This window comes from Pogoniulus pusillus, chromosome 10 (genome assembly GCF_015220805.1).
Source record: "Pogoniulus pusillus isolate bPogPus1 chromosome 10, bPogPus1.pri, whole genome shotgun sequence".
In the NCBI taxonomy this organism is placed as follows: Eukaryota; Metazoa; Chordata; class Aves; order Piciformes; family Lybiidae; genus Pogoniulus; species Pogoniulus pusillus.
Genome location: NC_087273.1, coordinates 8,754,793 through 8,768,868, shown reverse-complemented (window position 1 = coordinate 8,768,868; position 14,076 = coordinate 8,754,793). Strand labels below are relative to the sequence as shown.

Sequence of the window (14,076 nt, the reverse complement as noted above, 5' to 3'; positions counted from 1 at the left end):
AATTTTAAGTGATTTAAAAAAACAATAGTTAGAACAATCACTGCAAACAGTACTGCAGAGTGTGCTTTGAAGCTTATATGTGGGTGTTGCCAGCAGAAGCTAAAGAATTTTGTTAGCAGCATATTTACAGACAGCACTTCTCAGTGCATGGTAAGCCACTGCACGCCTCCCAAACCATCTGGCTGGCAAGGAAGGGGCTGCGTAGAAACCAGACAATGGTTTAGGTCTCTCAAAGTTTAGTAATATCATCTCTTACAATCAGACATCACATCTATAGACTTTATGATCAGCATCTTAACCAGACCTTCTAGTGACCAACAGCAGTCATACTTCATCTAAAATCAGGCAAAACCTGTGACAGAAAAAGCCTTATGCCACATATATTATATTCACCATATTATTCCTACTAATTTTAGAGCTATTAAGGTCATTTTAGCCAATTACTGCAAAGCAGGTTCTTTTCTCTTCTCTACAATGACACATTGAGGACCTCCTACCAGTTTAGATGTCACTTGAGAGTGAAGATTAAACTCCTGTATAGACTTCAAGACAACTCCCTGCCCACAGCTACTTCCCACTGCTGAATGCTACTGCAGGTGTTACCTTGAAACAAGCTGTGACCTGCTAATGAAGCACGACCAAGATTTGACAGCAGGCTCAGTAGTGTCACTGCAAGCAAGAGGAGGACCGGCACTAACACAGGCTGCTGTTTAGTCAACTGGCATGGGTTACACAGATCGAAAGCTGAGAAAACAGTATCCAGTTTACCACTAGGTGCTGATGTCACTTAAGGACAGCATGAACACCAAGCATGAGCTTGCTGATTTTTCCTTCTTTCAATCATTCAGCAAATGAAAGAAAGTTTAATCAGTTTCTATTATTATTATTTTCAAATGCAGAAAATATTCATTAAATATATACTCAAATTATTTGTGCATTCCTCTGCAATCTAAAAGGAAATACCTTTTGCAACATGCTGGCCATTTAAATGTCAATTCTTCATGTCCCCTTCAGTTACTTACCTAAAAGAAAAGGGAAAAAAAAACACATTAATATTCCATGTTCCCACATCTGTCATGAGGGCCACACCTTGAGCACTGTGTCCAGTACTGGGCCCCTCAATTCAAGAGAGATGTTGAGGTGCTGGAGCATGTCCAGAGAAGGGCAACAAAGCTGGTGAGGGGCCTGGAACATAAACCCTATGAGGAGAGGCTGAGGGAGCTGGGGGTGTGCAGCCTGAAGAAGAGGAGGCTCAGGGGTGATCTTATTACTGTCTACAACTACCTGAAGGGACACTGTAGCCAGGTGGGGGGTGGCCTCTTCTCCCAGGTAACCAGCAATAGAACAAGGGGACACAGTCTCAAGGTGTGCCAGGGGAAGCATAGGCTGGATGTTAGGAGGAAGTTCTTCTCAGAGAGAGTGATTGGCATTGGAATGGGCTGCCCAGGGAGGTGGTGGAATCACCGTCCCTGGAGGTGTTCAAGCAAAGCCTGGATGAGGCACTTAGTGCCATGGTCTAGTTGACTGGCTAGGGCTGGATGATAGGTTGGACTGGATGATCTTGGAGGTCTCTTCCAACCTGGTTGATTCTATGATTCTATGAGTGCATCCCTTGCTCTGCACTGCTGCCCAGCAAGTTTTCAGTAGTTTTAAATGAGGTAAGACTATCAGGGTAATGGGGTCTGGTTATATTATTAGTTTAAATTACATGTTTCCACTCCTGCCTCAGCTAAGTGTTCAATAATTGCGTTTAAGATTTCCAAATAAAAGCTACTTGATGCCCTCACTAATTTGATTTTTCCCATTCTGTGTATTTACTCTGGAAACTGCAGCTGTGATTGCATATTGCATCCACACCACCACTTTAGACACGCCAGCTCTCAAAGTGTTTTCTTAACCGGTGCCACCAGCTGAAAATTAGAAGCGTGGGCGAAACCCGTAACAACCACACAGGTGTCATACCCCAACAACCACCTGAATTTCTGTAAACCATAACCCTACACTCTCCAGCCTTGCCCAAGCTGCCTGAAACATCTCAGATGGAACTTTCACATTTTGTGCTCACACTGAACAGCGTGTACAGGCTCAGCTAACTTTATTTTAGACTGCGTTGGAAATCACTGCCAAATTCAGACATCTACTGCACAAGTTCTGCTGCTTCCGCCTCCTGTCAGCCTAATCTGCAATGCCTCTGAACCAACACTTCTTTTTCATGGCAGAACTCAAATTATCATCACAGTATCACCAAGGTTGGAAGAGACCTCACAGATCATCAAGTCCAACCCTTTACCACAGAGCTCAAGGCTAGACCATGGCACCAAGTGCCACGTCCAATCCTGCCTTGAACTGCCCCAGGGACGGTGACTCCACCACCTCCCCAGGCAGCCCATTCCAGTGTCCAATGACTCTCTTAGTGAAGAACTTTCTCCTCACCTCCAGCCTAAATCTTCCCTGGCGCAGCTTGAGGCTGTGTCCTCTTGTTCTGGTGCTGGCCACCTGAGAGAAGAGAGCAACCTCCCCCTGGCCACAACCACCCCTCAGGTAGTTGTAGACAGCAATAAGGTCACCCCTGAGCCTCCTCTTCTCCAGGCTAAACAATCCCAGCTCCCTCAGCCTCTCCTCTGTTGAAGCAAAAACATTGGCTCCTCCAGTCCATGTGCACCTACGTTTAGTCTCTTTCACAGAACCACACAGGAGTTGGAAGATGCCTTGAAAGATCTTCCAGTCCGGTCCCCCTGCCAGAGCAGGATCACCTAGGGCAGGTCACACAGGAATGCATCCAGGCACATTTGGAATGTCCCCAGTGCAGGAGACTCCACAACCCCTCGGGGCAGCCTGCTCCAGTGTTTTGCCACCCTCACAGAGAAGAAGTTTCTCCTTAGGTTCGTGTGGAAGCTCCCCTGCTGCAGCTTGAGGAGGCCTCCGGCTGGCCTGGGTGCGATCTGGTGGCTGCTCCCGTTTCTGTGGCAGAGAGGCCAGAGCTGGGCACCACCACTCCATCTACCTCTCACACTCCCTTATGGCCCTCAGCCTTCTGACCTCCCCTTTCAGCTCAGCCAGCAGGCCGAGCAGCTCATTTCCCTGCTCACGGCTAACACAGGGGCTGCCTCTGCTGCCCGCCATTGCGGGGGCCGGGACGGGGCCTGCACACCTCCCTGTTTCCATGGCACCACTGCCTGCCTCTCCACATTCCTTTGGCTAACGTTTTTGCCTGGGTTGCAATCATCGCTGCTCCTGCCCATGTGGCTGAGCCCACAACCTGCCACTGCATGCCCAGATGAGGCACTGGGCTCCGGCCTGTCCCACCCTGGTTGGTGGCAGGGATGGCAGATCCCTGCGCTCCTGAGGCACCTACAGGCCCTGCCGAGGCTGAAGCCCTGCTCACCTTGCGCACCCCTCTCCAGAGAGTGGCTGGCTTGGCTGAGGGGACGTGGAACTGCCAGCTGCAGCTCCTGCTTCTCCAGGGCACGCAGCCATTACAGAACTGGTAACACTGCTGTGCTTCAGCTACAAGATGTGCTCACGGAGCCACAGAATGGCCTGGGTTGGAAGGGGCCTCCGAAGCTCACCCAGTCCAACTGCCCTGCACTCAGCAGAGGGCATTCCCAACTACATCAGGCTGCCCAGAGCCCCGCTGAGCCTCACCTTGAGTATCTCTAGGGATGAGGCCCCAACCTGTTCCAGTGTTCCACCATCCTCATGGCAAAGGATCCAATCTAAATCTGCTCTTCTCTAGTCTGAAGCCATTGCCCCATGTCCTGTCAGCGCAGGCCTCCGTCAGCAGTCTCAGCCTTCTAGTAGCCCCCTTCAGGTACTGGCAGGCTGCCAGGAAGTCTACCTGGAGCCTCCTCTTCCACAGGCTCCCTCAGCCTCTCTTTGTAGCAGAGGTGCTCCAGCCCTCTGATACTTTTTTGTGGTACTTAGCTGGATTTAAAATGCACTACAATATACTTTTGTCCTTGTGCTAGTTTGAAGCTAGCTAGAATGATTTGGTGAGGAGAACTAGATCACAGGCTGTGAAAGGGAAACAGTGGTGATGTCTGCTCCCCTCAGAGTCTTGCTGAAGAAGAAACGAAAGCATGAGGTAACACTCTCACCGTTTTGTTTCTCTCTGCCTTGGGCTGCTGGCTGAGCTGCATCTCTCTAACACACCCTCCACTCACCTTCGCTTCTTAACCTCTTGGCTGAACCTCTACTCTTCCTTGGGACTGGGGTAAGGTTGAGAGGGGCAGGGGGAAGGTGCAGGGGTGGTTGAGAGCCCCTCCTGGGGACTCAGGTTTCTGGGAGGGCTGTTGTGTTGCTGTATTACCTTTTACCTTGTCTGTTTCTGTCTATAACTGTATGTACTGTAAATATCTGCTTGTATATTGTGCTGGCTGTAAATAAATAGCTTCATTTATATTCCCAGAGCTGACTGAGGCTAGTCTGGGTGATTTCTAAAGTGTGGGGGGGGGCAGGGAACACCCAAACCGTCACAGTCCTTAAAATGACAGCTCAGTCTGCTTTTGCCATCTGAGGAAATGTGCTGCTGTTTAGGTTTGGTTCAATTTCCCCCTCCAAATGGGAGCGTAGTTCCATGCTAGTGAGAAACCCACTGAATCCTGTTTAGCACAGGCAGTGGCATTGCTGGGCTTCCTACAGCTGCCTGCAATGACCACCCACATCCCCATTCCACAGGTAATTTTGAGAGAAAACAAAAACTGGAGTGACTTTTTGCTGCAGTTTGAAAAGATGGGAGGACCCCAGACAGAAAGTACATGTTTGGCTTCAGATATTAGAGCCAGAGCTTATTTCTGTGGAAAAATATCTTTGTCCTTTGCCATTTGGCAAGTGCTTATATGGATTCAAGTGCCTGGGGCCTGCACCACAAGAGCTGAACTCAAAACAAGCTCCCCTTGTTGTGCATTAAGAGTAATCATCAAGAATGCACATGCTTCAGCTGTCCTCTGCCCATTCTAGCTACAGATCACAAGCATTCCACTCAAATGAGGTGTACATTTCTCTTTTATCAGTGAAAAACACTTACACAGGGAAACAATCACCAGACAGACTCCAAACAAGGCAACTCAGATGCAGATAATGAATCCCACACCATTTCTTTCCTGCTGTGTCCTTCATTTTGCACCTTCCCAACCCAAGGCTGTAGTGACTTAGGAATCCTTTAGTACAGATACAGGGCACCAGCTGTTAAGGCTTCATTTGGCCACAACAACCACTTCCCTCAGGGAACACCAAACCAAGGTGTGCTAGTTTGAAGCTAGCTAGAATGTTTTGGTGAGAAGGATTAGATCACAGGCTGTGAAAGAGAAACAAATGGTGAATGTCTACTTCACTCACATGCTTGCTGAGATGTATAGGAACCAGAGTATAAACACTGCCTGAGCTCTGGGCTACACTTTTCTATCTAATCTCACCCTCCATCTCTCTGATTAATCCACCTGCTTCCTAACCCCCCTCCATTCTTCCATGGGGCACAAGGCAATATCTGGGGTAAGGCTGAGGGGTGGGAGAAGGTGGAATGGCAGTTGGGAGCCCCTCTTGGGGAATCAGGTTTCTGGGAGGGCTGTTGTGGTTTTGTATTACCTTTTACCTTGTCTATTTCTGTATATACTGCAAATATCTGCTTGTATATTGTGGTAAGCTGTAAATATAAAGCTTCATTCAAATTTCCAGAGCCGGCTGAGTCTAGTCCGGGTGATTTCCAAAGTGTGGGTGGGGCAGGTAGCACCCAAACCACCACACAAGGTCAAGCTGAAGGCACAACTTGCTTGAGGGCAGCTGTTGCTGCTCCTAGATTCTTGTACCTCGGCTACTACCACGTTTTGCAATTGTCACTGCCTCTAGTTCAGAACAATAATTAAAGAGCTTGACTCATGAAAGCAACCCAAATCTGTGCACTTCAGTACATGATTAAACAGGACACAGAAGTGGTCTGAACCTCTACTCATCCAAGAAAGCTGTTGGCTAAGCATGTGATTAACCAAGCAGTTTGTTGTGTGCATTATCCCATGGAAGAACTACCTCTCGGGAACTCAGCCAGTGCCAAAAGCATGCAGCATATCTCCTCAGATTTGTTTCAAGAACACTTAAAATGTCTAGAAGAGTACTCTCCTTCCCACTCCCAATTCCTGCCCACCTCCATCCATTCCCTGCCTCACTCCAAAAAAAAACCCAAAACCAATCAAACAAACCAAAAGCCCAGACCAACAACTCCTTTGATCCCGCTAGTGTTCTGTACCTGCCAAATATAGACCACAAACTAGGCTGCAGGATCAAGGAGGGGGACACAGACACCAAGACACACAGACACACTATGTTGAAGATCCTGCTCCAAATCAGGTAAAACAAGCATTTCAGCTCTCCGATGCCCACCTGCCATGCAAGAATGCTTCCCAATCACCAAGCTCTGAATGATTCTGGACAGGTACCTCAGTTTCTTCTGTGGAGCTGCTCCACTTTGTATAGCTAAATATTTATTAGGTTGGGGAAAGAGGATGCATGAAGTATGTCATAAAGCAATGAAAAAAACAAGAGTAATTAATGAGCCATTAAAAGCTGCATTACTGTTTCCTCAGGCACTTGGAGTGAATCTAGCAGTGCTGGTAAAAGATGTGAAAACGACTAATCTTGTGAGTTAGGCTCCACCACTTGTATGAAGAGCTAGTTGTGTCTTTTCACACTCCCTCCTCCTCCTTTCTCAACACCACACCAGCAGCCTATTTCTGACAGCCCTGTCTGCAATGACATGATAGCATACATGATAATCATGACTTCATCTTCTCTTAATTTGTAAGAGAAATATGATGCCCACTGTAGAGAAGGAAATAATGACATCGGTAGCAGGTGATATAATACTGCCTTTTATCCATGAGACTCAGAGCCACACCTTCCTCCCTCCGTTTTTTGAGGAGGATAAAGATGCAGTGGTTGCTATGAATGAGTGTAAGAGCTTGAAGAGTGAGCTGCTTGTAAAATAGGATTAGTGCTAATGGATGAAGGTGTCTTTTGTCTGCTAACAATTACAAGTTGATCCTCCAAAAAACTCTGAATGGAATTGTATTAACCAGCAATTACAGACATAAATAGTGAAGACTGAAGTCATATTCTTCATACTACTGCAGAGGACTGGAAATCAAAACAGTTTGGCCCAAATCTGGATACTGCCTTCAGCTCGGTGCAACCCTGACAAATGTCCTTCCTTCGTGACTGTGTCCGTAAAACTATCTGACTAAGAAGCTGTCTCACCTTTGAAGAACTGATTGCAAGAGTCAGCAGTGGCTGACAAAGCACCTCTGCCTTCCAGTATCTCCCCACTAACTGCTCTGGCTCATCCCATGGCCACCAAATAATTGTGCTCTTTGCTTTCCAACCCAGGCTTTTGCATCTGCTCAGAATACCTCATGCAAGAAGCAAATACTGTGGTTTGTTCTCCTTTTTCAATTATACACACACACCCCCTCCATTCTTCCATCCTATTAAGTTTTATCCTTCACTGCAGCATATATTGACTTCATAGATCTTATTTTGAACTACTGCTTTAAGAAAACTGGTGTTGTATTTTCTCTCTTTCCTGCAATGATTTATCTGTCTTCCCTTACTTCTGCTCCTTGATACCTTGATTTTTTTTTATCCTGATGGCTGCAACTCACTGAGGAAGTAGCCTGGGGAAAACTATATTAAAATTAGAATTTCAGAGGAAAATGGACCTATTTTTAAAATAAATTTACCCATTTTTCTGCTCAGACCCTTTCAGACCTGCATCCTCCTCTTCGAGAGCTCTACAGCCAGCTCTTTTTTCCTGTAGCAAATGGTTTCAGCACAGAGGCAGGGCACGGAGTCACGGAGGTCATGGAAAGGGAGAACAAATGCTGCCTTTGTGCAGGTTCCTTGGAGGGCAGCAAGAGCTCTGCACACGGATACAATACTGTCAGGGGCAATGTCAGCTGCACAATGTGCCCAATATTCAAAGCACCGATGGCATGAACTCCTCCTCTTTGGCACAGGATTTCAAAGTCCAAACTTCTCCTTGATATATTCAGTTAAAAAAAACCTCCTTAGAAAAAAGTCTTGTGTCTAAGTGACGCTTGAACAGGACAGAGCCAAATTCTACAAGCTCTTTGAAGCCATTAGTGATAGTTATTTGAGTAGCAACTGCATCAAAACAGCGATTTACTGTCCTAACCCTAAGCTTTACCAGAGATACTTTAAAAGGCTTAGGACAGTTTAAATCCACCATATACTTAGGCTGTACACCTTAGAGAATTACTATGGTATTAATGGTCCTGCAAATTCCAGTTAAATCTTGAAGGTGAAGTGGCAACCCAATATACTTTTACATATATACACACAGAGCTGTAATGCAGTATTTTCTATTTGGTTTCATCTACTGTGATTACATCAATCTTCTTAAAAGCACTAAAGTGCCAAGAGTCTAATATCTGGATCTAAGGTACCTACTGAAGTAAATCTAGGCATTAGTAGCAAAGTAATCTATTTAATCCTTCAGGGAAAGGGAAATAGACTATTTCTGCTCCACCACCAGAGAAGGGCTCATGACATCTTTCTTTTCAGAGCAGCTTTCCCATGTTCTGTCAAACCATCTTTTTGCAACTGAGAGATGAGAAATCCATTTGGAATTTCTGCTCCTCACATAGAACTACATTCTGTTTTTTCTTAAAGAAATCTATATGCTGAGCAAAAGAGATTTCATTAAGCAAAACCCAGAAACCATTTGTTAGGTGCCATACTGATCATGACATTGTGAGATGTCTATTTCAATGTTACTTTTATTTTGATGGAAGTAAATATAATGTTAATAATTGCATGATGCAGCTCCACCTCAGCTCAGCCTTTCATCAGTGAAGGCTCAGTCCCTGCTGAGTTTGGCTAGGCTAGCTGACAATCATGTGCTAGCCACCAGGTACTTCTGAAACATCTCATCCCCAGAGTTCTCTGGACAAACACATTGACAAAACATTCTGACTATTTTTTTGTTTCCTGTCCCAGGACAAAGGACCATAGAACATGTTTGCTGAGAAGCATGCTCTACAGAAACTCCAGCAAATACCATCAGTAGAACACTGGCCAAACAAAAAAATAGGAAAGAAAATGAATGGCTTTGCACATGTCTGCGTGCAAGGAAAGCAGGAGGCAAACATCCATAAGCTTCTGTTTGAAGGGTAATGAAAATTTTAAGTTCATAAGATCTGATCAGAGAGACAAGAGTAGTACCTCAGTTTGGAGCAGAGACCCAAGACTGTAAAAGCCTCCAGTGTCTTCTAAACCTGTTGGATCTCCACATAACACAGCACTCAGATTTGAAAGGTGATTGCACTAAGCTGGCAACTAATCCTCATAGTATCAACCAGGTTGGAAGAGACCTCCAAGATGATCCAGACCAACCATCTCAGGCCATTCAGTCTTTTTCCTTTGAAATATTAAAGCCCCATGCCTGCAATCTTCTCTCCAACAGTGACACTCCAGAGAGAGAGAGAGAGATCTCATTCATCCCTTCACCAAAGCTAATAACTATTGGAACATGAAGCCCAACAAGGACCTTCACAAAACTACCCAGCCACGGTAGATGGAGCAGCACCAACGTGCAGTAGTGTGAGAACCTGTGTCTGCCTCCCTTCCCTGTTTAAGTCCTGATCCAGCATGCTGGCTTTCATGGCTTTCATCTCTGAGAGAGAAGCAGCAGCTGGCAGAAGGCCAGCTTCAGCACCTGAGCAATCCCACACAGGGAGGATTCTCTGAAAGTCACTCTGGAGCTTCAGCAAGAGCAAGCCCAACAGTGTTTTCTCCTTGCCTACAGCATACAGTGGAGGATTTGGCCTGCACTATTGAACAAGGAGGCATAAAGAACAGAGGGAGCAATCATCTGACATTCCTCACGTCTGAGTAGGATCAGAGACTACAGATCCTCATAAATGGCCAATAATGAGATAATTGTCCACCATAAATGCACACCCTTGCTTCCACGGAGAGATTAATGCTGAGAGCATTTACCAAAAAAAAAAAAGATTCTTGGCAGCAATAACTTCTAATTCCCTTCCAAATTACTGATCAATTAGCTTAGAGCACTAATGTGTTTTGACACATTTTCTGCAACACCTCACTAGATTTCTTGCTATGTGACCCAAGAAGATTTTCCTACAGGAAAAGGCTGTCTCAGGACAGGTGTCCTCTGCTGACCATGCTCAGGATACCACAAGGGACTTCTGAGCCACAGGGTGACAGCATGGCATAGTGTGACATTCACTGGGTGCCAAGCAGCTTCAGACTTGGGTATATGGTTTAGGGAACTAAGCTGAAGGACACAGAGCATGGGTCCCTTACTTCAAGATGAAATTATCCCAGCAGACATTTTTCTTTGGCTTCCTTCCTACTTTCCATGCTATGTGCTCAAAAGATTTTAGCTAGCAATCTTTTATCTCATTAAAATGAAGATGCTGATGTAATGCTTTTTAAAGGAAGCAAAATATAAATGTAGCTTTGGAAGAAATATGATCCTCCTTACTGAGTCTTGCTAAACTTGCAGGTTACCACCTGCTCTACGATGAGGGACTACTGGGGAGCAGGCAGGAGTGACATCTCCTGAAGCAGAAGGTAGAAATTACTCTTTCATTTCAGTTGTATGATTCCCCCAGAGCTGGAAATTCAGACAACTCCTAAAGGGCTGCAATATAAAAGAAACTGGATGGAAGATCACTAAGTTGTCTGGCTGAGAAGGAAGGAATGCCAGATACTGCACTATCTCCTTTCTGTATAAAGGCCCAGATAGGACTTCTGGTGCTCTTTAGCTGACAGGCACAGGTATTTCACTCCTCTTGTGAGCTACTAAGCTATTAGCATGCTACAAACGTACAGCCAGAAGGGTGGCTCCAGACAACACAACTTGAGGATCAAGGCATTTATGACCTTCAGATCAACATTTCCTTATTCAGTATGAAAAGCCTTGGGGAGGTGCAAATGGCAAAATGCCATGGCACCTGCCATAGGGCAGGAACAGAAATTACAATTATTATTTTTAATCATCAGCATTTTTCTGTCAATATCTTTTTAATCATTACTATGTAAGTTAGGAAAAAACCCAAGGGGTCCCCTAAAGGACACAAATAACTCTTATCTGCTTCAATAATGAGAAAAAAGAGAAACTAGGAGCTAGAAATGTAGATTAAAACTTGCAGCATCTCTTTCATTTTTGTACTCCTTCTCCAGCATAAAAAGGATTCAGTATTTTCCTGAGAGATGAGGAGGAAGAATAGGGACAGGAATGGATGAGCAAGCAGCAAGACACCTGCTTCATATGCCCCCCTAAAAAGTTTCAGAAAACATTCAAAACCATCTCTTAGAACAAGTGGAACACTGGTTGAGTAAAGGCTGTGTGCTTTCCTGCTACATCTGTGCCTTCTCCCTCGCTCCCCGTTAGCCAGCCTGCCCAGATGCTGTCATGTTTAAGGTGCAGCACAGCTACAGGGCTCTGCCTGCCCATCCTGGCTCTGAGGCTGCTGCAGCAGGAGCCAGCCTCGCTCTGAAAGCCCTGCCAGTTTCATTAGGTTAGCCCAGGCTTTCAGCAATGCTTATTGCATTAGCCTGCACATTCTGCCCGTGGGCCAGGGCTGGCTGCTGGCCAGCCAGCCTGCAGAACGAGAGAAGGAACAGGTCTGCCTGTAAATGGCAAGGCAGACGTGCCCACAGTCTGACTGTGCAAAGTGGTTGGCAGAGCCACTTACACAGATCTTCTCTTTGCCTCTATCTGGAGGCCAGAATTCAAGTATGGTGCTGCTCCCTCCCACTTTCCAGATACAAAATCTCAGCATCTGGAATCTGGTGGAAAACACACACTCGAATATTTTCTCTTGGACTTAGTTTTAAAACAGGAGCTTCTATTGGAAGTTGATCTGCTTGGGCTTTGCTTGTATTTATTCATAGAATCATAGAATCAACCAGGTTGGAAGAGACCTCCAAGATCATCCAGTCCAACCTAGCACCCTGCCCTATCCAGTCAACTAGACCATGGCACCAAGTGCCTCATCCAGGCTTTTCTTGAAGACCCCCAGGGACGGTGCCTCCACCACCTCCCTGGGCAGCCCATTCCAATGCCAATCACTCTCTCTGTGAAGAACTTCTTCCTAATATCCAGCCTATACCTACCCTGGCACAACTTGAGACTGTGTCCCCTTGTTCTATTGCTGGTTACCTGGGAGAAGAGGCCACCCCCCACCTGGCTACAATGCCCTTTCAGGTAGTTGTAGACAGTAATAAGATCACCCCTGAGCCTCCTCTTCTCCAGGCTAAACAGGCCCAGCTCCCTCAACCTCTCCTCATAGGATTTGTGCTCCAGGCCCCTCACCAGCTTCGTTGCCCTTCTCTGGACATGTTCCAGCACCTCAACAGAAGAGCCCCAAGAGGGCACATGGACATGTACTGCACCACACATGGGACTTTCTACATGAAGGACAAGATACCCAAGTAAATTTCACCTGGTTTGGGATTAATCATACATTTGGTGTAACTTTTCAGGCTGGTCACTAATACTGCAGACGAAGGAGTTCAAAACAAGCTCTAATTCAAATCTACTTATTCTTACATAAGATAACAAAGAGTCTAGCATTTAGTCCTTTTTCAAATCTACTCCAGGAAAACAAGGAGCAGACTGAAGAACACACAGACAAACTTAACTCACAAACATCTCAATTTGTCCAGTTTCCTAAACAAACAAGCTTTCTGTACTTCTTTCTTCAGTGGCACAGCAATAAGAACATGGAGAACCTGGACAGATCTGGTCTAGAGTTCTGGAACTATTCCCAGAGACTTTGAATTTCACAATGGTACCACTAACTACTGCAGCACAGCTTTAGAAGCATGTGATAACATATGGATAAGAACCACTTAACACTGAAGGAATAAATAGTTTGCATTAGCCAGAAAAATATCTGCTTAAGTAATCTAGTGTCTTAAAAACACATCTGCACGAGGAACTCGATAAACAGGGTCACACCAAACACCTAGCTATCACTTCCAATCACAGAAAATAAGGGGCTGGAAGGGACCTCAAAAGATCATCCAGTCCAACTCCTCTGCCAGAGTAGGATCGCCTATAGTAGATCACACAGGAAAGCATCCAGGCAGGTTTTGAGTATCTCCAGAGAGGGAGACTCCACAACCCCCCTGGGCAGCCTGTTCCAGTGTTCTCTCACCCTCACAGGGGAAAAAAAATCTTCCTCGTGCTTACATGGAGCTTCCAACCCTATTTCACTCCTGTATATCAATTTGCAAAGCAGAACCAGCACTCTGCAGCCAAACAGCATTCTCCAGAGCTCCTCAAAACAGCCTTTTTTTTTTCTTCTTCTTCTTCTTTTAAACTTTTTTCCCCTTCTTTTAAACTTTTTTTTCCTTCTTTTAAACTTTTTTTCCCCAGAAAATTATGTCAAAAGCTGTATTTGCCAGCAAACCAAATTAAGATTTCAAAACCTCCTATCTTGAAAATTATACAGTAACAAGCAATTCTGCAATTTCTAGGCTTTCTTGAGAGCAAAATTCAGCCCTTTTCCACATTACCAATCGCTGACAGATGTTCTCCCCTCTGTTGTTAAACATGTCTTGATAAAAATACACTCAAGTCTTAATAGAACTGGATGTACCCTAAGTGGGTTTTCCATTTGATCTGCAGTACGCCTCACAGGCCTTTTTGTCTGCTTGTTCTAACACAATGCATGTTTGGTACCACAACAGTGACAGCTGACAACTGTTTTTGCCGTTTGCAAAAGCTTTACCATTCAACTCGAACCAAAAGCATTTGTCATGTTGCATGGCAGTGAAGTAGATTTAATCAGATGAAGCCACTCGTGTTGTCAGTGCCAGGCTGAAAGAATTTGGTAGAACAAAAGCTGGATTTATCTCTCTGGGAGTCTGGGCAGGGAGCAGCAGAGTATCTTTGTAAATGCAGAAGGGGGAATTTCAAGGGGAGAAGAAATTGAATGCAAGAGAATATTTTCATTACAGTCAAGCCAGAAAATAACTGTTCTTAAGTGACCAGTGGGATGCTCCAACCAGCTGACAGCAGAAAGTAAA

General features: G+C 45.4%; 1 protein-coding gene across 4 annotated transcripts in view; it reads right to left on the bottom strand.

Moving 5' to 3' along the window:
• The window catches only part of ANK2 (ankyrin 2), a 333,329-nt gene that overhangs the window by 280,672 nt on the left and 38,581 nt on the right, over nucleotides 1–14,076 (bottom strand). For 2 of the 4 annotated variants that reach the window (XM_064149789.1, XM_064149788.1), the window contains exon 2: nucleotides 964–1,022. The exons of the other annotated variants lie outside the window; for them this stretch is intronic. In XM_064149789.1, the coding sequence (XP_064005859.1) occupies nucleotides 964–984 (21 nt within the window). In that variant the 5' untranslated portion in view covers nucleotides 985–1,022. The remainder of the gene's footprint in view (nucleotides 1–963; nucleotides 1,023–14,076) is intronic. 4 annotated transcript variants of the gene reach the window in all.